The sequence below is a fragment of the Zeus faber genome, assembly GCF_960531495.2.
Source record: "Zeus faber genome assembly, chromosome: 7".
In the NCBI taxonomy this organism is placed as follows: domain Eukaryota; kingdom Metazoa; phylum Chordata; class Actinopteri; order Zeiformes; family Zeidae; genus Zeus; species Zeus faber.
Genome location: NC_137203.1, coordinates 16530321 through 16555320, shown reverse-complemented (window position 1 = coordinate 16555320; position 25000 = coordinate 16530321). Strand labels below are relative to the sequence as shown.

Genomic DNA, 25000 nt, shown 5'->3' with positions numbered 1-25000 from the left:
AGCGAGAGAGAGAGAGAGAGACAGAGAGGGAGAGAGAGACCGAGGGGAAGGAGCCGCTCCTTAGGCAAGTGCCACTTGATGGTGACAAAAGACAAGAGAAAGACAAGCAAAAGGCCGTCCGGATGGAGGGTCCTGCGCGGCTGCTCAGACAGGGTTTGTCCACACATGAGAGAGAGAGAGGGAGAGAGAGAGGGGGGGGGGGGGGGGAACGACCCAGCCCCCCCATCGCTTTGAGCGCTGTGTTAATGAAACAGTTGCTGTTTCCTGGCATAACATTAATTACCCGATCAAAAAAGAGTGGGTAATTAACTGCCCTTCTTTACCACCGCTAATTACATTAGCAGAGTCGGGGCCAATGCCAGGGAGCGGGAGAAAGGAGAGGATGAAGGGGTTTCAAAACAAAGACGGCGAGGAGAAGGGGAAAAAAACAAAAAAAAAAAAACAACACATAGTTATGCCTATGTGTGCAAGTGTTTTAGAAGCGAGAAAGACGGAGAGAAGGGCGGGAGAGAGAAGGAGAAGGAGAGAGAGAAAGGGGGAAGGAGACGGACAGATGCCGAAGGAAACACAGAGAGGAAGACGAAGAGGAGGAGGAGGAGAGGAGGAGGAGGATGGTAGGGTGGAGGTAGATCCGTGTGGTTCTCGCCGGGGCCCCTGGAGAGTCGGTCCTCGGAGAGAAGGAGGCTTACTGGGAAGCGGGGGTTGGGGGTGTGGAGGTGGGGGTGGGTGGTGTTGTTTATCTTGATGTGCTCCACTCAGTCCTCAGCGCTCGCATCACGGTTAAGATGCCGTGGCTCGTCAGAGACGCGCACAGAACAGTGCGGCGAGTTGCCCGCACACACGGGCAATGACCCAGCCCCCGGCTGAGATACCCGGGACGGGATACGGACCAACATGGAGCCCGTCACGAGGGGGGACGTGTGCTTATTCCTTCAGGTAAACCAGGAGAATAAACCACGACGAACCGTCACTTGTGATCTTTCACTTGTTTGTTTTATTTGGAGCACAAAATATAATTACAACCTTGAGATATACAAATCACATCGGGAACAATTTGTGTCCCGTTTCAAAGAAGAATTGGCTCGAAAAAAAAAAATACATATTTGATTTGCTAATAAAATTTAAATAAATAAAACCAACCAAACACTAAAACAAAGTACATTTTAAACGATATTATCATTTTCTTTGTGTGTCATTGTTTTATTGTCCTGAGTTTGACATTTTGAATTTGTGTTGCTTAACTCAATTTATGAACAATAGTAAATGGGTTGATGCCCAAAATGTCCCTTTGTGGCAATTTTGTTTTGTTATGTTTTATTATGTGCTATGTAGCTAATTTACTGTACTGCATAGTGACCAGAAACTGAGTTGACCAGAAACTACTTTAAAATGTGACAATAAACTCATAATCTCAATCTTAATTTTATACTTTTGCAATGTGAAATTAAATAATATAAGGGCATCAGTGTAAAAAAAAAAAAAAGCATGCATAAAAAATGAAATCCATAACGACAAGGCTAACTATTTTTTCCCTTTTATAGCAAGGACATTCAGTTTCTTTTCATAGGTGGAATATTATAGATTTTCGTTATGCGACTGCAAACGTTTCATTCCAAATTCATCTGTCGTGGTTTAGTCTCTCAAACAATTTCAGAGAGTTCCATTTTGATCATTGAAGGATGGTGAAGGAAATGCAGAGGTAACCTTATTGTAATAACACTTGCAAAAAGAGATCACATTGATAAAACACATTTATATTATTCCCTAAACTAAGTATAATAAGTTAAATTGCTTGTTCTTAAATAAATCAATATATGACTTCCTTTAGTAATAACCCTTGGGACAAAGAGTTTTCCCTTGTAAAACCTAGAGATCTGAACAAAAAATAAAGGGTCTATTATCCTGGAATGTAAATTGTCTTCAAAAAGTCTACTACAAAAACCTCTCGCTAACTCACAGACAATGTACAAACATGCCTTAACGGTGTCAAACCACAGACAAATAGCACCCTGCTTCATCGAGCTTCAGCGTGATATCGGCGTTGTCCATCATCCAACGAGATTCAGTGCTCCCATGTAGGATTCCTGCGTTTCTCTCGCCAACTTTCGGGCCATGTGTTAGACGAATCATACTGCATATAATCGCAGGGCCTAGAGGAAATATGGACACTCTCAAAGCTTTTTGGGGAGGTTATGACGTGTTCGCCCTCTGTTTCTCATTAAACCTGGACACCACAGCGAGCGGCACTGTCCAGTCTGGCAACCCTCCCTAAAGAAGCGTTTCTGTTGCTCTGTGGCTGCAGCTGAAGTAATCTCCTGTGCCTCTGGAGCGGATGGCTGGTCTTTGGACATTATCACACCCTGTCCCATTCACCCGGCTGGATGAAACAAGGACAAACATGTGGTGTTGGTGTTGTTGGGGGGGTGGGGGGGCGTGGGGGGGGGTCGGGCTGGGGTGGGGTGTCATCAATGTTTCATTCTCCCTGCCCGTTTAGTGCCAAGAGAGGGTTTTAAGTGGAGCGGAGTTCTGGGGGGTAGATTGGGGCCGGGTGCTTTGCTACATCAGGGGAACAACCAGGCCTGCCATTGCTGGGGAAAAAGAGAATATACAAAAAAAAAAAAAAAAAAAAAAAAAAAAGACTATCATTCTGCTCAGTCAGCCGTTCTCGCATTACTGTACATCCAAGAACAGTCCAGCCATTTGTTTCGTCAAGTTCTGTCAAGCCAAGCTCTCTCGTGAGTTTAGTTCAAGGTGTTAGACTGCATTGGTAAGTTCAGAAAGGGGGGTCAGATAGTGAGTCGGATGGCTACCTCTGAAGCTGTTCCCCCCGGAGGCGGGGCAGGCAGGGGAGGGGGAACCCTGTGGCCTGAGGACGGGGGCAAAAGCGCTCTTCTGTTTGGCAGCGGACGGGAAGGAAGAGAAAGGCAAGAGAGATGACGACGAGCTGGATCCTCCTGCGATGGTGGGGCTGGAAGGCATGACTGTGGAAGAGGGAGTGACAGTGACTATCCCGTCCACCTCTCAACATCAAAAGTAAAATTTAAGACGTAATGAAGTCGACGTATTAGGTAGATCCGCACATAAATTTAACACCGGGTATCTATGTTTTTTCCGACAATATGAGATCCCCGAAGCAGAAGAGAGAGAACATTCAGTACCGTATGGGGAGCCTGTAGGGGACGCACTGCTGAAACCAGGGGACCCGGGCACTCCCAGGCTGGTCATCGGAACAGTCCCATATCCTCCGCTCATGCCACCCCCGTAGCTGGACTGCTGAGGGGTGGAGGCAGAAGGGTAACCCCGTGGAGACAGGCTGCTGGAGTTGCGGATGTAACCTGAAAGGAAGACGAAAGATCTCGGGGTCAGATTACGATGTCCGATCATTGGAGAGCTACCGAAAACTGTGCAGGGTTTGTGACTCTTCTCACCCTGGCTGCTCTGTACCGGCTCTCCGATGCTGACGCCCAGCTGGGAAGGGTAGGAACCCAGGCCCATGACGCTGCCGTGGGCCGGTGAGCTCGGCAGAGCCTGGAGCTGACCGTGCGGACGGGGAACGCTGTAGAGGGCCTCAGCTATGTCGGCTGCTCGTTTCAGCAACATGTCCTACAGGAGAGACAAGGCAATGGTTGTTGAGCAAAGATTGTTTTTACGTTATTTATACATGATGAAATGTCGGCGGAAAAATAACCTGGATAAACACTTGGCCGCCAAAAGAACAAAAGGGCTGCTGTTTACCTGGTTGCTGTGAGGGTTTCCATACAGGGCCTCCACAAGATCAGCCGCTCTCTTCAAAAGCATCTCCTAAAACAACAATAACAGCAAACGTCATAAAAATATGTCCTTATTGTAGTGTAGAGCTCTGCTAAAGGATTTGTTTCCTTCCACAGTGGTCTCTTACTATACCTTAGCCAGTTTGTCCGGGTCACCAGGATGCCGCGGAATGACTTTCTGAAGACGCTGGAAACCATAGTCTATGGTCGGCTCATTCAGAGCTAAAGCCAAAAAACAAGGCACATTTGGTCAACAAAGTTGGTGCAGGCCAAGTAATACTCATTCCGAAGCCCGCATTCATATCTAGAATAGAGGCCACAGTTCAGACGTCCAGGATGTCCTCCACTCACCTGTGTAGATGAAGCGTCCTGGTGCTCCTTTGCAGAACTGCTTGGATTTGTAGGACAGTGTGACTTCCACCACACCTGGGATGTGACGAGGAGGCGTCTGAACGCGAATGGCATGGGGTGTGATCAACTACGGAAAAAAACCCAGAAAAGAACGACACATGAAATCTCCAACGCCTATTTACACTATATAGGAAAATATGTTTTAGTCATGAAATGTCTCAGTAATGACACGAGCCATATGCTTCACAGATCGTTTCACAATGTGCTTTCAAATAAATCATTAACAAGCTATTTCAAAGAGAACCCCTACCTCGCTCCACACCAGCATGCTGCCAAACACCACCTGCAACCCGTCAAAGAAGTTCTCCCCAATGACGATGACCATGGCACCGCCAGTGGTCCATCCCTCACTGGGGCTGATGGCTTTTATACAGGGGGTGGCTGGACAGGGAAGATGCATCGGTCAAGACATTTTGATAGGGATCAGGATCATAGAAACTATTGTTACTTTGTGAGTGTTGTGAACAGGCGACGGCTTCCATATGAACAGCAGGTACAGTCGCCGTAACACGGTTAGTGCCTTACCGTATTCCATTGAGTTCTCTGCGGATTCGCCCGGCTCCAGTCTGCGGGCTCTCCGGCCGTGCTTTGAGTTGTTGTGGACAAACATGTTGTCGGACACGGCGAGGATGTGGCCGTCTACGCTTACAGTGCTGGACAAGACCACCTGAGGGGCGGGAAATGAGAGCGATATATCAGTATAACTACATGGCGCGGACAGAAGCTTGTGAGTCCCCGGTCTCCGGTTACGCTGACACACAATTCTCAAACTAACAATCTGTTTCAACAGATAGGTTAAGGTAATATTTCTCACTTTGGAACATTTTATCATTGTGGTAATGATACTCCATGTACATCCCGACCAACCGTCATCCATTTTCCATATGTTGGCTGTGGTGGGATATGTCCATCAATTATACAAATGTGGCTAAAATCTCCAGTTTTAACTACCTGTTAAGGTTGTGTTTTAAAGGCCTTTATGGTGACCTTAACTTTTTTTTCTCTCGCCCAAAGTATTTGTGTGTCGAGAACTCATGAATCACCGTTTATACGGGTTTTTTTTTACTATGATTAGCAAACTAGGGCAGAAAAAAATCATTCCACGTAATTTCCAGAGAAATAATCTTATTTCACATGATACAAAAGCAAGAGAGAAAAAATAGAAAATAAAAGGTAGTGCAAAGATAAGCCTCGCAGTAGCCACCAATAAACACATGGTTGTGGTTTTCCAGGTGCAGGGTAAAAGCGATTGAGCCAGAGGAATATATGGAGGGTGGAAAAAAAAACACATGTGCAGTAGGTGGCGGAATGGGAGCGAAATCTTAGGGAAAATAATTGTAAATTATCGATCAAGAAGCCACAGCAGACGTGCCGTCCAGTTGGGATCACCTTTTCACCTCGAGGTCCGGCAATGGAGCGTTAGTGTGCTCATAACTTCTCAGACCGTGTCACCGTGCAGAGTTTAAAACAAACATGGTGGAAAACAGGGGGAGCCAGAAGAAGGGAAGAGGAGAGGGGAAGCCGGGAGGAAAGAGAGCCAGAGAGAGAGAGAATGCTAGACAGGGGCCGCTGGTGCTGAAAGACGGCAGAGGAAGTGAGGCAGGAGTGTCCCCTGTGACCACTTCCTGGGTCATGGAGCATGACCTCCTCCATCTGGAGCCAATCACTCAATTCTTGACAACTTCCTGAAACACCTCAACCTATTTCCTGCCCCCCATCCCTTGTCTCTCCCACACATCTAACCCCTTTCATTTCTTTTTCCATTTCTCTGTCTATTGATTTTTTAACGTTCACCTTTAACTTTCTCCCCTATACGTTCCATTGGAAACGTTTCCTCAGTTCAAGACTACTGCGAGGAAATCTGGCATCAACTTTTCTACAGCCGGGAATGTGACAGTCGGGATTTTTTTTTTTTTTTTTTTTTCACACATCTACCTACATTGTTTTTCTATCTTTTCATCACCGTATTCGATCCCATACATCCTCTGCCCTCACTTCCTTTACTCCCCGAAACACACGAGTCCGCCTTCACCCCGCACAAATGAATTTTTCCCCATCATCCCATACCTGAAATCTCCTCATGTCCCTTGGGTTCCCTGCCGTCTTGAGACAATTCTGGTTACACTTCAGGAAGAACTTCAAGAAAAACCTGCAGAGGTAAATAAGAGGACACACTTGTGTACATTAGCAGCGCGGAAGTGACTTGAAAGACATTTCTCATGGCTATTTGCCGCCCGACGGAACAGAATTGCGAATCAAAGGAGACATTCATTGTGTCTATGAGACAGATCCTGGGGGTTGGTACACGCATGTTTTTGTCTGCATACCCGCGAGTGTTTGCGCAGTACATGGATGTGTATGATTATAGCTCTGACATCAATCAAAGCTGTTTAGTTTAGTATTAGAGTCAATGTTATTACTCTTTAAATCAACTGATGAGGATCTGATGTGTAGTCCAGCGAAAAAGCGCTGCCGTGTTTCAAAGTAAACTGGAGACAGTGATGTATGCCAGGGGACTCTGGGGACCGCAGTGTCCCGCACCGCTGTATTTGAACCGCCGCATGGGAATGGTGGAAACATGGTAGAGACAACTACAGAGAAAGTGAAATGAGGAGGTGCAAAGCAGAAGATAGGGATAGAGGGAGAGCGGTGGCACGGACGTAGCAGGTTTTTCTTCTACATGTGTCTCATTGTGTGTGTGAGCGTGTCTCATTATGTGTGTCAGTTTTACTTTTTGAGTGATGGAGTGTGGAGGGGAAGGGGGGGAGGGGTGGGGAGGAAGCTTCTGGTAGCCTCTCCGCTGTACCAAAGAAGACCTGAGAGAGAGAGATGGAATAAATGGGAGATAGGGAGGCTATGGAGAGAGAGACTTCAAATCCCACGTGTACACAGTTCGGCAACGCAGCCCGCTGCCATGGCAACGCGGCTCTGCCGCAATCCCAAAGTCCCTACGCTGAGAGGCAAAGAACAGATAGGAAAGAGGACGGCAACAACAAGAGCACATTCCAACACAGAGCTGGGAAGGGGTGATGGTGCTGGTGGGGTGCGAACGAGAAAGAGGCTTGGGCCAGAAAAGTATTTAAAATTTGTAGTTTGAGATGAGGCTCGGACGGAGAGTTCACTCAAGGAAAATAATAAAAAAGTAGAAAGTGTAAAAAATGAGGGGAAAAGAAACATAGTCTTGGAAATGCTGCGGAATTGTGATGTAATTATGGCAATTGGCACACATATAGCTGAGAACCAGATGTCCGCTCCTCTGAGGGATGGAATTCTCCCCTGTTTTGAAAAACACACCCATTAATGTTTCCAATTAAACAAACAACAATAGTGAGGAAGAAAAATGTCGGAGGGAGAGGTAGAAGCTTATAATGAGCGGCACCAATCCCACCCACAAGGTTCTCTTTGCAAATATAAGTCATATTAATGGAGGGATACTGTTTAAAAGGGACTCCATATTGGCCCCACAGCCCTGGACCCTCCCAGTGAATACTAATCTTTCCCTTACTCTGTCAGCCTGTCCTCACTCTTCCTCCATCACTCCCTCCAGCCTCCTCCCTTGTGAAAAGGGCCAGGCTTACAAATAGCTCTGGCTTCCAAAACTGTGTCCAATATTTCTTGATTTGAGCTATTTCAGTGGAGGACAATCAATATTATTGTTGGCAGAGGGTGATTATAATTTATCTGTGAGAGTTTTGACCTCCAACCCCAAAGCTCTACTAAAGCTGGGCTGGAGTGTGGAAATGTGCAAAAGGGCACATCAGGGACTCTACCGCCCCTTAAAACACTTCCTCGCTCCATCTCAATACTCATTTCGCTTTCTGTCCTTCCTTTCCTTATTTCTGCATCCCGGACAATTTGATTCATGTTGCAATGACTGAGTGAATTTAGTCGGCTCATAAGTCGCGGCGTGCCACGTTGTTGGTTAATTTTAAGTAAACTTGCTTTGTGGTTCCTACAGGCGGACCTATTAAATGGTGATCCATTTCATTGTGCTCAGACATTTAATGGTCATATGGTAATTCTGTTCTATCATGGGAAATCATTATAACATTATAGCTCATCTGAGGAGCTTGGGAGGTATGGGGAGCATATTTTCAGGCTCAATGACCATGGCCTCGGTTTGTTTCGGACTAAGCAACGCTCAGTTGCCACCTGCTCTGTGGCGGCTTCATGCTCGCCCAATCAGAAATGACCGCTCCTTCCCCTGACTCTCACTTGGGAGTCAGAGGATTTGGGGTTGAAGCTGTTGTTTACGGTTCATCTACACCCATCTCGAGCTGCGTGCAATATCTTCTTAAGGGTTCCTGACGTTGTTAGTTGACTTCTTCACATCGTTGCCTATTTATCTACTGTAACAGCAGATCGATATGAATGCACACGTGCGCACACATACACACACGCGCGCACGCGCACACACACACACACGCACACGCACACACACTCACACGTGTGCACATACACACACACACACACACACACACACACACACACACACACACACACACGCATGCACGCACAATCAAATACACTGACACCCCCACCTTTGCCCCCTCCCAAAAACCTATTCAGTCAACTTTTCACCCGCCTCAGCTCGGACGCACACAGCTGCAAATGCTGAAATTAAAGCGAGACGTTGGAGCATATATTAGCATGCATTAGCCGCTTCCCCCTGCCCACTTAACATGCAAATCTCCCAGTCCCGCCGCCTCACACCTTCTGCCACACATTCATTTGCTGAATTATAATTAGACTAATCTTGCATAATTAATAAGAAGTCGAGGACCCTCTGCCCCCCACCCCCCCCCCCTATTGTGGTTGCAAAAGTTTAATATTGCTGTTGTTTGTTTTTGTTTTGGTAATGTAATACACCCACACACCTCCACATCCGCCACAAAGGGAAGAGGAGAACATACAAAGAACCGGAGGTGATCCCGGTGTCAGGGAAGCTGCGGAGCAAAGTCTGCTTTCATCAAACTTATTCACTTTGTGCTCCATCGCTATTACATGTTTTTTTTTATGTTTTGATCTGCGGTTGCTCTGTAAATTAACTCTTCAGGAGTGTGCAACCATTTAGTTTCAAAAGTGGTTAATAAAGGCTAACTTCAACTTCAAAAAGGAAATGCATATTAGAACAATTTAAGACATTTGTTTTTGAGCCATTAACCATTTAAGTCCTTTAACGTTATTAATTCTACAACTGTGACATAAAAGTCCTCATAAACCATGTTTCTATTACTTGTGAACACCGAGACTATGCTTTGTGCCAACCAATGGGAAATGGAAAAATAGTTTCACAAAGCCGATATCAGCTGTTGTCAGTATTGTAAACCGATTTATAACTTCCACAAATGGCTTCATATATCCTCCGCAGACACAGTCACAACAGGACACACAAGCAAAACGCAGGCCAAAGTCTTAAACCTTGGGATCATTTTCCACACTGGCACCACGGGGAGCCTGTTTTTTTTTTTTTCTTCCTTCCCTTTCTGTATCTCTGTCAAGGACTCCAAATCTCCTTTGTCTGCATCTGCTTCAGTTCCCAGGACTAAACACAGACCACGTAGCGCGAGGGAGCTGTCCTAGTGATGACAACTTGCTTAACTAAATGTGGGTTTTTATTTTTTTTTTGTTTTTTTTTTGGTTTTTAAGGGAGCCGGCAAGTCGTGACATTTAGAAGAACAACAGAGATTAACTTTTTTCGTAATTGTTTCTCTCCTCAGTATGGGACCTGGGTTTCACACTGCTCTGTGCTTTGAAGCATCTGTTACACATAAGTGTTGGACACTATGCTTTACATATGGCCTCAATCATGCAGCACACACCTAGGCAGCGTAGGAGGCTCCAACAAAAAATGTTCATAGCCATTCATCAACACTAATCACGGTTGACATAAGCTGCCTTTTCACATAAACATAAAACACATCACCCCCCGTGCTCGTTGTAAATGGAAGTTTTCTGGTAGCCAATGGACTTGGAACCAAAAAAAGGCAAAAGGTTTCCATCATACAATCAATGTTAGCTACTAGAATGGCCTCTCCCTTTCTTTCCTAATCTGCCCTCTTTGGACTTTGTCATCGCATTTTAGGGAAAAGTTATGAGTGATGTCCAAATAGTGATTTGAGAATGTAGGGGGGAATTCCAAAAACAAAAGAGGGAGGTGGGGGGCCGCGTAGCAGGGTTTTTTTGGCAGTGCTCGGTCTGGCAGATGTGAGGTGGCCCTGTTCATCATCTAACAGTGACAAATAAAGAGCTTGACTCCTTCAAAGGCAAGTCAGCGGCCTCTCAATGACTGACAGGGACGGTAGGAAATAACGAGAGGACGCCTGAGTGGCAGAGAGACATGAATGAATAAGACAGAAAGAGAGAGAGAGAAGGAGAGGGGGAGAGCAAGAGCGGACGAGGGAGAGGGAGTGAGAGAGAGAGAGAAAGAGAGAGAGAGAGACAGAGAGAGAGAGAGAGTGAGAGAGAGCGAGCGAGAGAGAGAGAGAGAATGTTGACATCCTGTATTCAGGGCCATCACTCATCAGACATCCCCTCTATCACCCCTGAATCCCCGACCACCCCACCCCCCTCCCTGAAAAAACAAAACAGTGTACTGACAGAGCAGAGGGGGGAGGAGGTGGAGGGGGCTGGACGGAGGAGGGGTTGGGAGGAAAATTAGGAAACCAGATGTGAGGCATTAAAACATACTGACATGCTGAGGGTCTTCCTCTGCCACACTCGCACAGCGAGTGCATTAACTCACACACTGAAACAAACGCATGCTTGTGTCACATGTGAGCACATGAGAAATCATGCAAAAATAACACATGGCCTCACACATTCTCACACACACACACACACACACACACACACACACACGCGCGCGCGCGCGCACGCATGCATGCGCGCAGGCAAAACCCATGCACACATAAATGAAAATTAGTCCACGCACACAGGGCTGGATGCACACACATCCCTCCATATTCACGACGCCTCATGAACAGCTAAAATACAAAAATCTGACAGACATTCAAACAATTCCAAATTTATAACTTTAACGGCTCAGCTGAATACAGTGGCTCACGTTGACGGGCCGAACTTCTGATAAGCCAACACCCAACTAACAATCCTTCCCAATGAGACACAAATCTACAGATGGGTCGTCATGATTCAGTGAAAGGATATGCATCCAATTAGTACATGTAGCGCGGCTGCAGGAGGGCTGGAGTTGTTTTGTTTTCCTCCGTGGGGAGAATTGGGGCAGGAGGAGGGGGCGGTGGGGAGAGTGAGGGGCAGTAATAAATACCCCTGGACTCAGGTCCCCTGGCAGACTGGAAGCTAGACTGGTCACCAGGGTTAACACCCGGGGCGCATGACCTTTGACACTGCTAATGGGGCACAGAAAACCCACATGAACTGATACCCCCTCTGTCGCATACCACCACAGGACCTTTCACACCAGCGTCCCAGTCCGCCCCCCTCCTAAAACATACTGGGATATCCACGGCACCAGTTTCACTCACCTTTCACTAATAACCTTCACATGGGCCAAATACCTCATGAGAGACTTTCCACTTCACAACCCAACACTGAAATATCAATTCCATAAATGTTGGTTGTTCGGAATGGAGGTGCATTCCTCAAACAGAATATTTAGTTCTCTCCCTCTTAGCTGATGCTTCGCTTGCGTAACGCTCCCTCGTGGCCGCAGCTCCGACTTTGGATTCAATCGTAAAAATAAATAAAGAAATCCGACATCTACGCCCATTTGCAGAAAGACGGAACAACAGACTGACGGGCTGAATGGGATACTAAACATCTAAAATTTGACTTAGAGATTGAACGGACGGGTAAAGAGCAGGAGGGTGAAGAAGAGCTAATTTAAAGTTTGTCTGGGGGGGTGGCGGTGCCCTATGGCCTCTTCTCCAACGCCTCCTGTTGCTTCACTTCTGCGCTTTCACCCCGAGCTCCAGCCCGAGCGCCGGCCCACCCCAACCTCTAAACTTGAGAACTGTGACAAAGGCAAACATTTAAACCACTTGTACTGATTTATAGAGCTTGCTAGTCCCGTAAAGCCTTCAGGCTTGCCACCACAAAATTGACTGAGGCACAGGCGAGCTGAGAGGGGAGAAGGGACGAGTGGAGCAGAGGGGGATGAGCGAGGACGGGGACAAACAAATGGCAACGCAGTGTTTCGATAAAGTTTCCACGGGCCGCCAAAAAGTTTCAATCTAAAATGTGTATTTTTAACGGCTGGGAAATAAATCGACGTTTAAAGCTTTTTAAGGTTTTCCAAAATGCACACATTGCATTTAGAGCGGTCCCACATGGGACTGTATTCAGACGGTCAAACGGATAGATATGGATAGATATTCAGGCTCAAGAAAACATGAATTTACAACCAGGACGGGGAATATAATTCCCATCAGCGGCCTGACCTCTCCCAGCATGCACGGCTCGTCCTGAGGGACAAGGATTCAAAATACACTCTCCTAACTGTCGAGTGGAGACATCCACCTCCCAATACGGCTCAACTCGGAAAAATAAAAAAATAAAGAATAAAAAAAACATCATCCACAATACCAGCATACACTTCCGCAGCCTTTGAAATCTTCCAGTCACTCATCAGATTTATCAATACTGCGTATTTATCAAAGCGCAACCCGGAACCTTAATCTGGGGGAGAACAAAGAGCTTTGAGAAGGATGGAAAAGCGAGGGAGAGGAGAGAGAAGCAACAGCAGAATGAGGAGAGATGTCTTCTTAATTAGCCAGTAATGATAAGATCCGACAAACAACATCTGTTTCCAGAAAGAGAGAGGAGGAGGAAAGCGTCCAGGGGAGAGAGAGAGAGAGCGAGAGAGAGCGAGAGAGAGCGAGAGAGAGAGAGAGAGAGAGAGAGAAAGAAAGGTAAAACCTGTGAAGCCGAGAGAAGAGGGACCTGCTTGCGAGGAAAGTACGGGCGGAGGGGTGGAGGGGTGGATGTTTAAAGGAGGGAATGCTGTGTAGCGTGACACAATGGGAGAGCGAAGCACGAGAAGCATAAGAGGAGACGGAGACGGACAGACAGGGGAGGGAAATCTGACAGGGTTGAGAGAATCTAGGAACCAGGACGAATATGACAGACAGAGGGGGGAAAAACAGATCGGAATGAGAGGAAAAGAGAGGAGGATGAGGCAGACGCAGAGAGAGAGGGAGAGCTGGGTAATGGTACTGTGGGGAGAGAGCGGACGGTTCGGAGGGAGGGTAGGAGGGAGGGAGGGAGGGGTGGAACGTGTGAAGAGATGGGTATGGAATCACTCAGAGGTTCGGGGCGCTGTAATTTACTGTCCGTGGCTAATGCACAGCAAATGTGCGGAGCTGAGGACGGCGGAGCGGAGGTAGAGAGTGGAGGAGCGGGACGGACCGGAGAGGAGAGGAGAGGAATAGAGCGGTGCTGGTGGTGGTGGTGGAGAGGGGTGGAGGGGCGGTAGGGAGAGGGCAGGGAGACTGTTGGGGTGCTCAGCATGCCTGCTGGGAGCCTGTCAGCGGTCACATCACCCCCTGCCCCCCCGGGCCTGACGGATTCATCAAGACCATCACACACACACACACACACACACACGCACGCACACACACAAACACACAACCAAACAGACACAGTTGGTAGTCACACAAACACACGTGCACATGTCACAAATTCTTTAACCGTTTGCTGGGGTTTTTCCACTAAATGACATCCAGCCTGTATGAAAACACACCGCTGAAATTCTTCTTTACTTGGGAGCATCTCCTTCAGCCACGCTGTGTGGACTGGTTGGTCCACATTTCATTTCACCAAACACCTCAGTGTTCCAAAACTGCTCTGCAAAGACATTTGATGCGGACTTATCGTTACATAATTCAGAGGCGCGAGAGGTGCTTTCCATCGCCCCCCCCCCCTCCCCCCATGTGCCAGAAGGGGGGGTTGTTAAAAAAAAAATAAAAAATTCTACCAACGCTGCAAATTTGTCTCTATTAGCCTCGCCGGATATTTTCATAAAGTGAAAGGTGGAGAAGTATCAGAGAAATCCGAGTCCGTCCAGGAAACAGATTCTGTCCAGATTCCTGATAATCAGACAAACAAACACACTGAGCTGCTCGCGGGGCCGGCGCAGAGCCGGGGGGCATCGTTAAGTCATTAGTGAAATTTAAGACCTCAACTGAGACGCTGAGCTGCCCCCACCGCCCCTCCCACCCCCTTTACCCCAATCTCCCCCAATTTCCCCCCGTCCTCCGTCCTCCCCACCTTTAACCCCCAACACACACACACACACATTCACACACTATCGCCACTCGCCCCACACCGGCAGCATCCAGCCAGAGAAAATAGAGGCCGTTCCTAAATTCCACCGACTGGCCTCCGACTCCAGACACACAAACAAAAACACGCAAACACAAACACACGCCGACAAAAAACACACAAACACACCAGCATATCCTGTTCCTGATTGCGGCCACTACATAGATGGCTTACAAAACAAATGAACACCACATGCAAAGTCGCTCTTCTGTCCCTCCCGCTCCAATGTAAAACACACATACATGCAGTCACTTTCTTGCCGAGGGGGCCCTCTAAAAGGCACAGATCTGGCCCCCGACTTAATCTCTACATTACTCGAGAAAAGGTGAGCCCTATTAGTGGACAGACGAGCCTCCACCCAGGGTCTGTGAAGCTCTTCAGGATTAACCTGTATTTCTTCCGCGTTATGCCACCCGCAGTCTATTCCTATATCCTGTCAAAGCATTTCGCTACTGCAAGCCGCCGAAACAAAAACAAGCCAAGCTGTTCCTAATGTCGGGATTCACGCCATGACAGCCAGAGCTGCCCCAGGCAGAGCAAAGATGACAAAACACAAGTTTCGAGTTTTTCGAGCCTGCCACTCATGATGCACTTCCTGCCCACGCTGGAGTCCCGGGCCTTCCTGGTTCACATGAGTCACACCCACCCCCACCACCACCACTACGGTATTATAAAGGTCCCAAAACTCATATTCACAGGCTTGACGCTAGAGTTGGAGCTCTCACTTTTTTCGGGCGCTACCTGTCACCATATTTGATATTCCAGACATCCCACTCTCTCTCGCTGTCTGTCTTTGTGTCATTCACCCGGCTCTCCACTGCCCCCTGGGAGGAGCCATCCCTCAGTCCAGTGCCAGCTGCTCAGTGGTCCAGCCTGCGTGCCGCACCGCCGTGTGAGGCCGTGTGAGGCCGTGTGCACTGGAGCCTCAGGGCCCTGTCGCCACGCTGCCTGGCACCCCGTCTGAGGGGCTCCTGACAGGGGGTCTGGAGGGACTGTCCACTACCAGCCACCAGGGAGAGAGCGGTGAGGGCCGAGTGAAGGAAGTGTGTCTGTATGCATGTGTTCTGCATGTGTAAGAAGTCGCTAAGTTATGTATGTGTGTGAACGTATGTAATGTGTATGACTGTGCGCGCGCGTGTGTGTGTCTGTGTGTGTGTGTTTCATATTGCAATGCCATGGGTGCTGCGTCCCATCCCCCTGAGCGATGTCCAAGAGTAGGAATGAATTTCTACACATTTCTAGATATTTTTTTGCAAAATGACAATATAGTCTTTGCGATATGTCATTAGGAAGACAAGGCGTCCTTCTGGGTCTAAAGGCAGCGGAATGGGTTTGTATGGATGGTTTATAACAGCATTGATCTGTGGAAGTCAGAGAGCAATCCCAGCACAACACCACCCTTCACAATGTCTCCTCATTGCTAGGACTGACTAATCTTCAAAAGAGCTGTCTCCAAACCTGCGTGGTAATGAAAGCAGGAGGCACCACCCGGGCAAGACAAGACTTTAACAGCTAAATGAAAATCAGAGGCCAGGATCATAAGAAACAATCTATTAAACTGACATTGTTGTCATAGACATAAAACCCACCAGTGCATATATGATGACATAACAGGGCTTCTTGGCGGAAATATTGAGTATGCATCTGGGAAAAAAGGAGGAATTTGACCCATGACACAGTCCAAAAAATGTTGCTGTTCTTATTCTTTAGATGATCACTTAATGTTCCTTTCCCAAAGCTTTGCTCCCCGTTATTTTCCCGGGGGTGGTGTTGAAGAGTGAGGAGACAAATGTTCCCCGCCATTAGAATCACAAAAAGAGGCTTTTTAGCTCGCCCAAGAGGCAGGGACACGGCAACATAGAGTTGACAGCTCAGAGAGAGTGTGCAGAATAACAGAGTTTTTCCTTGGTTTGGCTACAGGTAAACAAAACCAAAGGCCCTCCATGATCACATTTTAGAAAAAAAACTGCAGAGGCTTACAAATGTGAAAAAAAAAGCTAAGTTAAGGGTGCAGGCAGAAATGGTGACCTCCAAAGTTTAAACAGATGGTCAAAATGATTTACTGAATTATAGGTGTAAGCTACGAGGTTCAAATAAAATGTAAGAAAGTTCTGTGAATGGGTTATTGTCTTACGCTGCATTCAGGAAAAAAACCCCAAAAAGGTATCTCTGACATTAGCATGTCATGCCGTGTGGTAACATGTCTGACTTTATTTTTCAACAAGTAAGGGTTTGTGTTTGTTTTGCACTGCAAAACCTTGCTTACCAGAACAAAGATTCCCACGGCCATCTGTGATTATTTTTTCCCCTGGAGTCGACTGCTTGAAAACAATTTCCAGAGGTCAGAAACATCCTAGTTGTGAAATTCATGAGTTCCGAGTTGTCTTGAACGCAGCACTACTATCCAGACAGTCTTAATCCACTAGGAGCCATAAAGATGGTATTACTTTAACTGTGCCAACAACAAGGTGGGCGGGGTGGTGTGATGGAGAAACTCAACGTCAACTAAAAGGTTCTTTCTTTCAGTCCCAGGCACCATCACGGTGTCCTTGAGCGAGACGAGCGTCCATGTCGGCGAACTAACGCACGCGTGCAATTTCAAGATATGGCGTAAAATAATTTCAAATTGGCAGTCGCATTCAGTAAGCCAAAATATTTCATGGAAAATTGGCATTGTGTAGAAGATAGATGAAAACAAACCTACAGTACATGCAGCCAACTCGAATAAAGACTACAAACAGATCAATATGACCCACAACCTAAGATTAAAAGCAATGGATTCCTTTTTGAGCCGTGCATCTGAAGTCAAGCTATCGGCCGCGACTTCTAATCGTTGTTCAAATAGGAGGGTTTACCTTTAAGCTCTGAGGTGATATCACTGGTTTAGCTCTTATTAACAGTTAAAGCATTGACAGCGGCGTATTGATGAAAGATCAGATGTTGGATGGAAATATATAATTTTGGCAACACCTGATGTTTCTTTGTGAGTCTTTGTGAAATGGCTCGTTTCGAGTGTGGGGGAAGGGACAACTGTATCGACCGCATTGACAAATTCCCATTGATTATTCCCCCTTTCTCTGAGTGCCGGATTGTTAAAAAAGACCCCTCTTGGAAACACGATCAATTAGTGAGATAGTGCTTACCATTGATCCTCCGCCTCCCTTTGCAAGGCTTTTGCCTCGCGATGGATCCCTCCACACTCTCCTTATGACCAACTATTGATCTCAGCCTCCTCGTCAAACATAAAACTATGCTCTTACACTCCAAACCACGCCACCTAAATGGCATATACGCACCAACACTGATACTAATACTGACATCCACTTGTCTCCATTGTAAACCCACGGTTCCCACATAAATACAGCCACCAGCTTTGGGCCAGAACTCGTATAGTTTCTTCAGGGTCAGAGGTTAGCATGGCAGCAATATCGCCATTTACAGACCTGTCTGCTCAATATTAACAGGATGAACGAGGTTCTTCTTTTGTTGAAAAATAATACGGACCAACACAAAGTACCAGAGGGATCCAAAATGCAAATTTTTAATCAAATCTAAGTGTATTTCGATTGCACTTTTCACGATAAGGGGAGTTAAAACAAAAAAAAAAATCATCTAAGGCGCAGAGAAAGTAAACAATAAAAAACACCATCAATGCAAAACAAATTTAAAAAAAAGCAGAAAATAAAGTAAATGAAAAAAACTAAAACGCAGACAGAAAGAATAAAAACAGAGACAAAAGCTTAGACAAACACATACATGCACACCAACCAGAAAGCCCACCGGAAAGAACAAATAAGAACACAACATGAACACGTATTAAGATGATTGGGCAAGAATCATGATGGCAAGCACAGATCAATCAGCCGGTCAATCAGCCGGCCAGCCGATCAGTCAACCATTCACGGACGAGGGACATTCTCGCGACCAAAGAGTCCCATCGCAGCCAGGACGTTTTAGGTAAAGTTCACTGGTGTCAAGAAGAGACGTTTAAAGAACTTTTAGGCACAGAAGTGTTTCCTCAACACCAAATCTGCACCAGCAACCCCCCGGGCCACTTAAAGAGTCATCTCTCCGTCTGTGGCTGCCCTTGCCCTGTTCATCCCTCAATCCCCCCACCCAGCCCTCCACCCCTCCACCTCTCCCCATGGATCAGCTGTGATCTCCTTTCTCCCCTTTCACTCAAATCAGGATTAGGGAGGGGAGGGGGGGCGCAGCAGCAGGAGAAGTGGGGTGGAGGTGGGGGGAGGTAGGGGGTGAAAACCGAAACAATATGGAAAGGAGATTAGAAAAGAGGGGGTTTGGGCCGTTTGGGGAATTGCAAACTCCCATGTGCTTGGGTAGGTGTCCTAATGACACTGCCTAATTATTGCAAAATTAGACAGGCTTATGGGAGGGAGGGAGGGTTCTGTGGGGGTGGGGGGGGGGGGGGTGATTTCTAACACGGAGAAGGGAAGAAGAAGGAAGAAAAAAAAGAAATAAGTAGCGCAAAAGCAAATATACATTGCTAAGACGGCATGAGAGCATCAACAATAGATGACAGAGAGGGAGAGGAAAAGAGGGAGGGGGGGATAGAGATGTAAGCCAAGCATTGTAAAAGAGAGAGAGAGAGAGAGAGCGAGAGAGAGAGAGAGAGAGCTTGGGGCTGAGGAGGAAGATAAAAGAAGAGACGGAGGAAGAAAAGGGATAGAAAGCAGTGTCAAAATAGGAACGGGCCCCCGCCCACTGCATGTTAATTGGAGAACAGGTGTTGGGGCTGGGAGCAGGAGGGTGATTACTGGAGCCACCGAAACAGACCTTCCCCTTCAGACACACACACACACACACACACACACACACACACACACACATGTTAACCGCCAACCGCACAAAAACACACACACACGTACACACACATACACACAGACACACACACACACACACACACACACACACACACACACACACACACACACACACACACACCACCCCCTCACACGCACAAACAGGCGCACACACATACATCCATCCACACATGAATAATTTAGGACCCGGGCAATGACGGAGGGAAAAGGTCAGCGCAGGGGTCACAGATACACATAGACAATTGGCCATACATCCATATACATACATAAATAAACATACACAACCCCCACGCAAACAAAATATGCATCCATATGTGTACACACAATATATACATGCTCCTGTCATGCAGGCATTCGTCGTCTTCTCTCTCTCTCTCTCTCTCTCTCTCTCTCTCTCTCTCTCTCTCTCCTTCCACGGACGAGCAAATGCGCAAGTAAGAAGGAAAGGCGGCGTAAGAGGACATAGTGGCGCGCTCCGACAGAATTCCACGGGCTTATCGCAAATTAACTGGCCGCTAATGTGCGGCTCCTGGGGAGAGGATTGCGCGGGCCCGCCGTGAGGGAGCAGCCCCCATCAAGACGGCATGCGAGCGGTGTTATTAGGCGGTACAGTAGGTCAATTATTCAATTTAAATCAATCCTTGCCGCGGCGGACAGTCGCACCGCCGCGTACAAGATCTGCTCTTCCGCACGGCCATACATGAACACGTTTTGGAGAGGTTTGGCCATGCAAGGAGAACGGATAAAGGTGGGGGCTGCGGGGGGGGTTATTGAGAAAGTGTAAAACGAGAAAACCAGCTGCTCCAAGGAATTCTGGGAAAATTTCATAGGACAACAGCCCAATTTTTCCGTGATATGAAAACTATCTTCAGCCGAGATCCTCAGAGACATACTGTCAACAGCCAGCCAACTTGAACTGAGAGGGGAATAAAAGTGGGAGAGAAAGAAAGAGAGGGAGGAAGAGGGAGAGAGAGCGAGAGAGCAAGAGAGAGAGAGAGAGAGAGAGAGAATGAGAGATGGAGAAATTGGGAACCGTAAAGACGAAGGGAGAAAGATTCCTTGACATAAATGAAATGGGAGGGGTGGGGGGGTCTGCTTGAGAAAGAAAAAGGGAAGACGGAACGAGAGGAAGAGGGGGAACGGGTGAAGGAGGGAGTGGAAGGTGGGTCGGGGTAGGAGGGTGGGGGGGTGGGGGGTGTCTGTCTGGATGACATGAAAGAGAAAGAATTGAACACCAGGTCTGCTTATGAACATTCATCATGGCGGTTAATGCCGGGCAGACACTGTGAAACCTGCACAATCCCTGAGACGTGGAGGCCCTCACACGCGGCGATTAAAGCGATGCTCGTCCACCTTGTAGCCTGATAACCGGCTGTCAGGGGGAACATTACAGACACATGTGAGCCTTCACATGCTGTCGGAGATCCCCCACATGCTTTTGGCTTCAAGACGTCTGCCGGGCGAGCGGACCGACAAGTGGTCCTTCACCACGGAAATATCGGCGGAGGGAAAGTCCGCACTTGGGAAAATCGCGGACACGTCCGCAGCTTTAACGTGGACAAAGCGCAGCGTGGGCAATGCGGTGTCGAAGCGACGTGTTTGGGTGGAGTAGAAACTTAGAAGGGGGGGGTTGGGGTGTGTTGGGGTTAGCGCCGTTACCTGTCGATGATGACGGGGTCGGACGGCGTCTCGTTGCGGTTTCCACAGCTTTTCTTCTCGCAGCAGCGACTGAAAGTGTCCAATTACGAGAGACAGAAAGACACGGGAAAATGTGAGCTCAGTGGAAATAAAAAAAAACCCCACAAACAAACGGGAGGACGTGCCTTTTGTCTGGCCCGCACACATCCACAAACTGCTGTGGCCCCGAAGTCGGCGGAGATCCAGCGGGGAACACAAAGGAGGCAAGAGGAGGGGAGGGGAAGAATGGACAAAGGAATAAAAGAGGGAGAAAAAGGTACAACAACACACCCTACAAACAGTGAGAGACCATTCAAAAGTGAAAAGCCAGCCAGGCAATCTGTCACATTGATTTCAGAATCAAACTCCACCCCCACCCAGCCTCATTGAACACACACACATGCGCGCGCGCGCACACATACACACACACACACATACACACACACACACACACACACCCTCCCCACATCCTACAATTCGTCAGCAGTCCTGTCCGAGGAGCCTGCTGGCCACCCAGCCCCCCCTCCAGGTCCCCTTCACTGCATAACAAAAGTGCCCCCACCCCTAACCATCTGCCACCCCTACACCTCGCCCGAGCCTCCTCGTGTCCCAGCTTGGCCCTGCCCTGCCCCCCTCCGCCCCCCTGTCAGACGGCCTCACTCCCCAGCTGTGACGCTTGCCCTCTGCCTCTCCGGCTCTGTTATTAGCCAGCTGTGAGTCACATTCGGGCATCTGCTGGCTACACAATGGCAGAGCCTAGTCCGTCACAGCCCCTCTCCCCACGCCCTGGCCCCTCATTCTACCCCTCCGTCCCGAGTCACCCTCCCACCATAAGAGCACTCTGTGTTTGTTTATCTGTCCATCCACGTCCCACTCCAAACTCATTATTTTCATTTTCTGACAAAACACTGCAGTGCTTTGCAATTTTAGACCAATTTCATCTTCAAGTTAGGTTTAATGTCAAGTGTTGGGGGTGATGGCTGATCATTACCCGACACATGGCTGGTATTGTCAGAGGAGGTCCAAAGTGTGCGTGAGTGGAGCTCCAGAAAGCAGTGGAGGCTGGCCAGGGCCATGCTGTGCTACAACAGAAAGCAGCATGGGGCTACCACTGTAACAAGGACGATGACAGACAGGCTAGACGCACAGTTCAACTCTAGTGTAGCTTTCCAATATGAGCACCAAGAGCGCTGTCCCAAAACCACATGTCAGACCCACTTAGACAAAAGAAGAGTAATGCAGAGTAATGGGTGTATTGGATGCGTGTGTGTGGGTGTGTGTGTGTGTGTGTGTGTGTGTGTGTGTGTGTGTGTGTGTGTGTGTGTGTGTGTGTGTGTGTGTGTGTGTGTGCGTGTGTGCGTGTGTACGTGTGTGTAAATGTGACTCACCTGCACATAACCTCATGTGTAAGCAGGACTCTGCACATTTCTGGGTTTTTGTTCTGTCCCTCATACGATATTGGCTGAGGAGGGGAGACGGTGGGTAATGGCACAAATTAGATTTCATGTACAATCAATCAGCTGCTTGCCTTGACTACTTATATGAGGACTAACAGAGTTACCAACCTGTTTAGTGACGGAGTCGATAAGTCGTGCATAGAGATCCTGCTCTGTGCGAACCCCTGCGTGGAGACATATTTAATCAGAGACAGAGCCTTAGAATGAATGAAAAGCAAAGGGTTGGTTGATCGTCGGGACTAAACGTGGACCAAACTGCAGCTTTAACTCCAGCCTCCAACTTTAAATCCATAAAGAAAGAACGAAAGAAAGAGAGAAAATGTCACTCGTGACTAGTCTCTTGGATTTTTGATTAGAATTTTATTGTTAGCCATAGAACATACAATTCTTTGACTTCTCCTATTAAAGGCTATGCTTAAACAACACATTGAACAATATCATGTTTGTTTGGGGCTACGTCACAATTGATGCAAATCTAAAAATGAGTAAAGAATGATGATTGCCTATTTTCCCATTTTAGAAGATTTTCTTTCTGGGTAATCTGAGGAAAAACTTCTGAACCACGTCAAATGTACGTTTGAAGGGTTATGTTGTGGGGTTTTTTTTGTTGTTCAAGGCATGACGTTCAAATGAAATTGTCACTATCTGTCAAACGGCTAATATTTCATGTTCCCGATCACTTCCGCACCGAGGGCGGCTCGAAGGCTACGGGTCCGCTCACTGAGGAGCGGAGGTGGTCTTTGTGGGATTTTTAGGGATTTGGGCTTTCTCTCCCGCTCCCTACTCCCAATCTACAAGTTTTGTTTGCCTCGTTTGGAAATTAGAGAAGAAGGAGACAACATGTAATGAATTTCGACCTAAGAGGCAACCGGCTTCATCCGAGGATTTTTCTGGAGGCTTGGAAGAGTATTGCTTTTAAAAAAATGTGTTTCCCTCATCAAAGTCTCAATTGATATGCCTTTGATATTGCTCGGGGTGGGGGTGGGGGTGGTGGGGGGGGGTGGGGGGGTTGGGGAGGGTTGAGATGAGGCGGCGCAGAGGAAGTGCTGTCGATGCTCTCACGCGTACAAATGCGCTTGTGCGTACGTGAGTTTGTTTGTGTGTGTGCATGTATTATTGTGTGTTGTTGTGTGTGTGTGTGTGTGTGTGTGTGTGTGTGTGTGTGTGTGTGTGCATGTGTGTGTGTGTGTGCATGTGTGTGTGTGTGCCCGTGCGTGCGTGTGCGCCTGTGTGTGTGTGTTGAGGGTGTTGGGGCTGCTCTGGAACATGTCTTTTATCTTCTCTCCCATGGGTGCCACAGCATTGGCAGGGTAGGGGCAGTGTTGGCTCATGGGAACCAAATCTCTCTGTGTATCCCCCATCTGATGCTGAAACGCCATGGGGGGGCAACATGTGCCTCATTTCCCCATATATGGGCCGAGAAGTAGCTTTTCGTGGCACTGAACGAACAAACTCCGGGATGAGATGATGAGTGAATGGTCGCTGAGAACCGCAGCAAAAGAGACAAGGGGGCTCGGGAGTGAGGAAGAGGGGCGGAAAGGTGCCTCCAAGGTGCGCCAACCTTTTCGGACATACTTCATACACGGGAGACACGGGACTCAAAAAAATATACTGTTTAATTGAATTTGACATCTTTGAGCACGAGGACGCAGGGGCGCCTACGACCTGCCCAAATCGAGCGTCTACTCCACTCACCGTTGCTGTAGAGGAGCTGCAGCTTGTAGTGGGTGCCGTTGTTTGTCTTTTCTCCTGTCTGCTCCTTGAAGGGGAAGGGCAGAGCGACAGACACACGCAGGGCATGCAGTTAAGCACATTGGGCACGTTTAAGTACAGCTGGATATCCCCAAACAGAGCCAAGGCTCTCCTAATCCTCCAGCCCACCATTCGCCGGGAGTAGTGTCGAGATCAGAGGGACGAGGGCTCAAAGCCCATATGGGACCGTGCATTGTGCTCATAAGCTCAGCGCTTAACCTTGAGTTAGACGCTCTGTTTGGAGGTTGAACTATCATGTCCAATGAGAAGCTGGAAGCCTGACTGTATGCGCTTTACGGCCGTCTTCACTGCACATTAGTTGCAAAACATATTCATGCTTGTATGTGTGTGTGTGTGTGTGTGTGTGTGTGTGCGTGTGTGTGTGTGCGCATGCGCGCGCGTGTGTGTGTGTGTGTGTTCCGTGTTTCGGTAAGCGGAAAGTACTGTACTTGTGAGCGTGAGCAGCATGAGCAGCAGTCGACCTTGACGGGGGAAACTTCTTTTCCTCTATTCCTACTTCCCCAAGGCTCTCCACCAACCTCTCCGACTCTCTCGCGTTCCCCCCTTTTCCCTTCTCTTCCTCTACCTCTGCTGGTCTTACTCTAAGTGGTCTCAAAGGAATGCTATCTGGTCCAGTAACCCAGGAAAGATAGGGAAGGTTGGGGGTAAAGAGAGAAATTGCAAGGAAAAGGCGGTGGACAGTTACAAGAGAAAATATAAAGAAGTTGGGCGATAAAGGGGGCCAACATTAGTTAAAAAATACTGGAGGAGTCTCAACTTGATATCAAGG

General features: G+C 47.8%; 1 protein-coding gene across 1 annotated transcript in view; it reads right to left on the bottom strand.

The window, feature by feature from the left end:
* Positions 1-1034: 1034 nt before the first annotated feature.
* The window catches only part of ebf2 (EBF transcription factor 2), a 28637-nt gene continuing 4671 nt past the window's right edge, over positions 1035-25000 (bottom strand). The window contains exons 4-16 of the mRNA XM_080003320.1: positions 24154-24211; positions 22567-22622; positions 22390-22463; positions 20984-21052; positions 6249-6330; positions 4707-4848; positions 4432-4562; positions 4122-4248; positions 3904-3992; positions 3736-3801; positions 3429-3603; positions 3159-3335; positions 1035-2981 (exon numbers count right to left, since the gene is read on the bottom strand). Coding sequence (XP_079859446.1) covers positions 2755-2981; positions 3159-3335; positions 3429-3603; positions 3736-3801; positions 3904-3992; positions 4122-4248; positions 4432-4562; positions 4707-4848; positions 6249-6330; positions 20984-21052; positions 22390-22463; positions 22567-22622; positions 24154-24211 — 1473 coding nt within the window. The 3' untranslated portion in view covers positions 1035-2754. The remainder of the gene's footprint in view (positions 2982-3158; positions 3336-3428; positions 3604-3735; positions 3802-3903; positions 3993-4121; positions 4249-4431; positions 4563-4706; positions 4849-6248; positions 6331-20983; positions 21053-22389; positions 22464-22566; positions 22623-24153; positions 24212-25000) is intronic.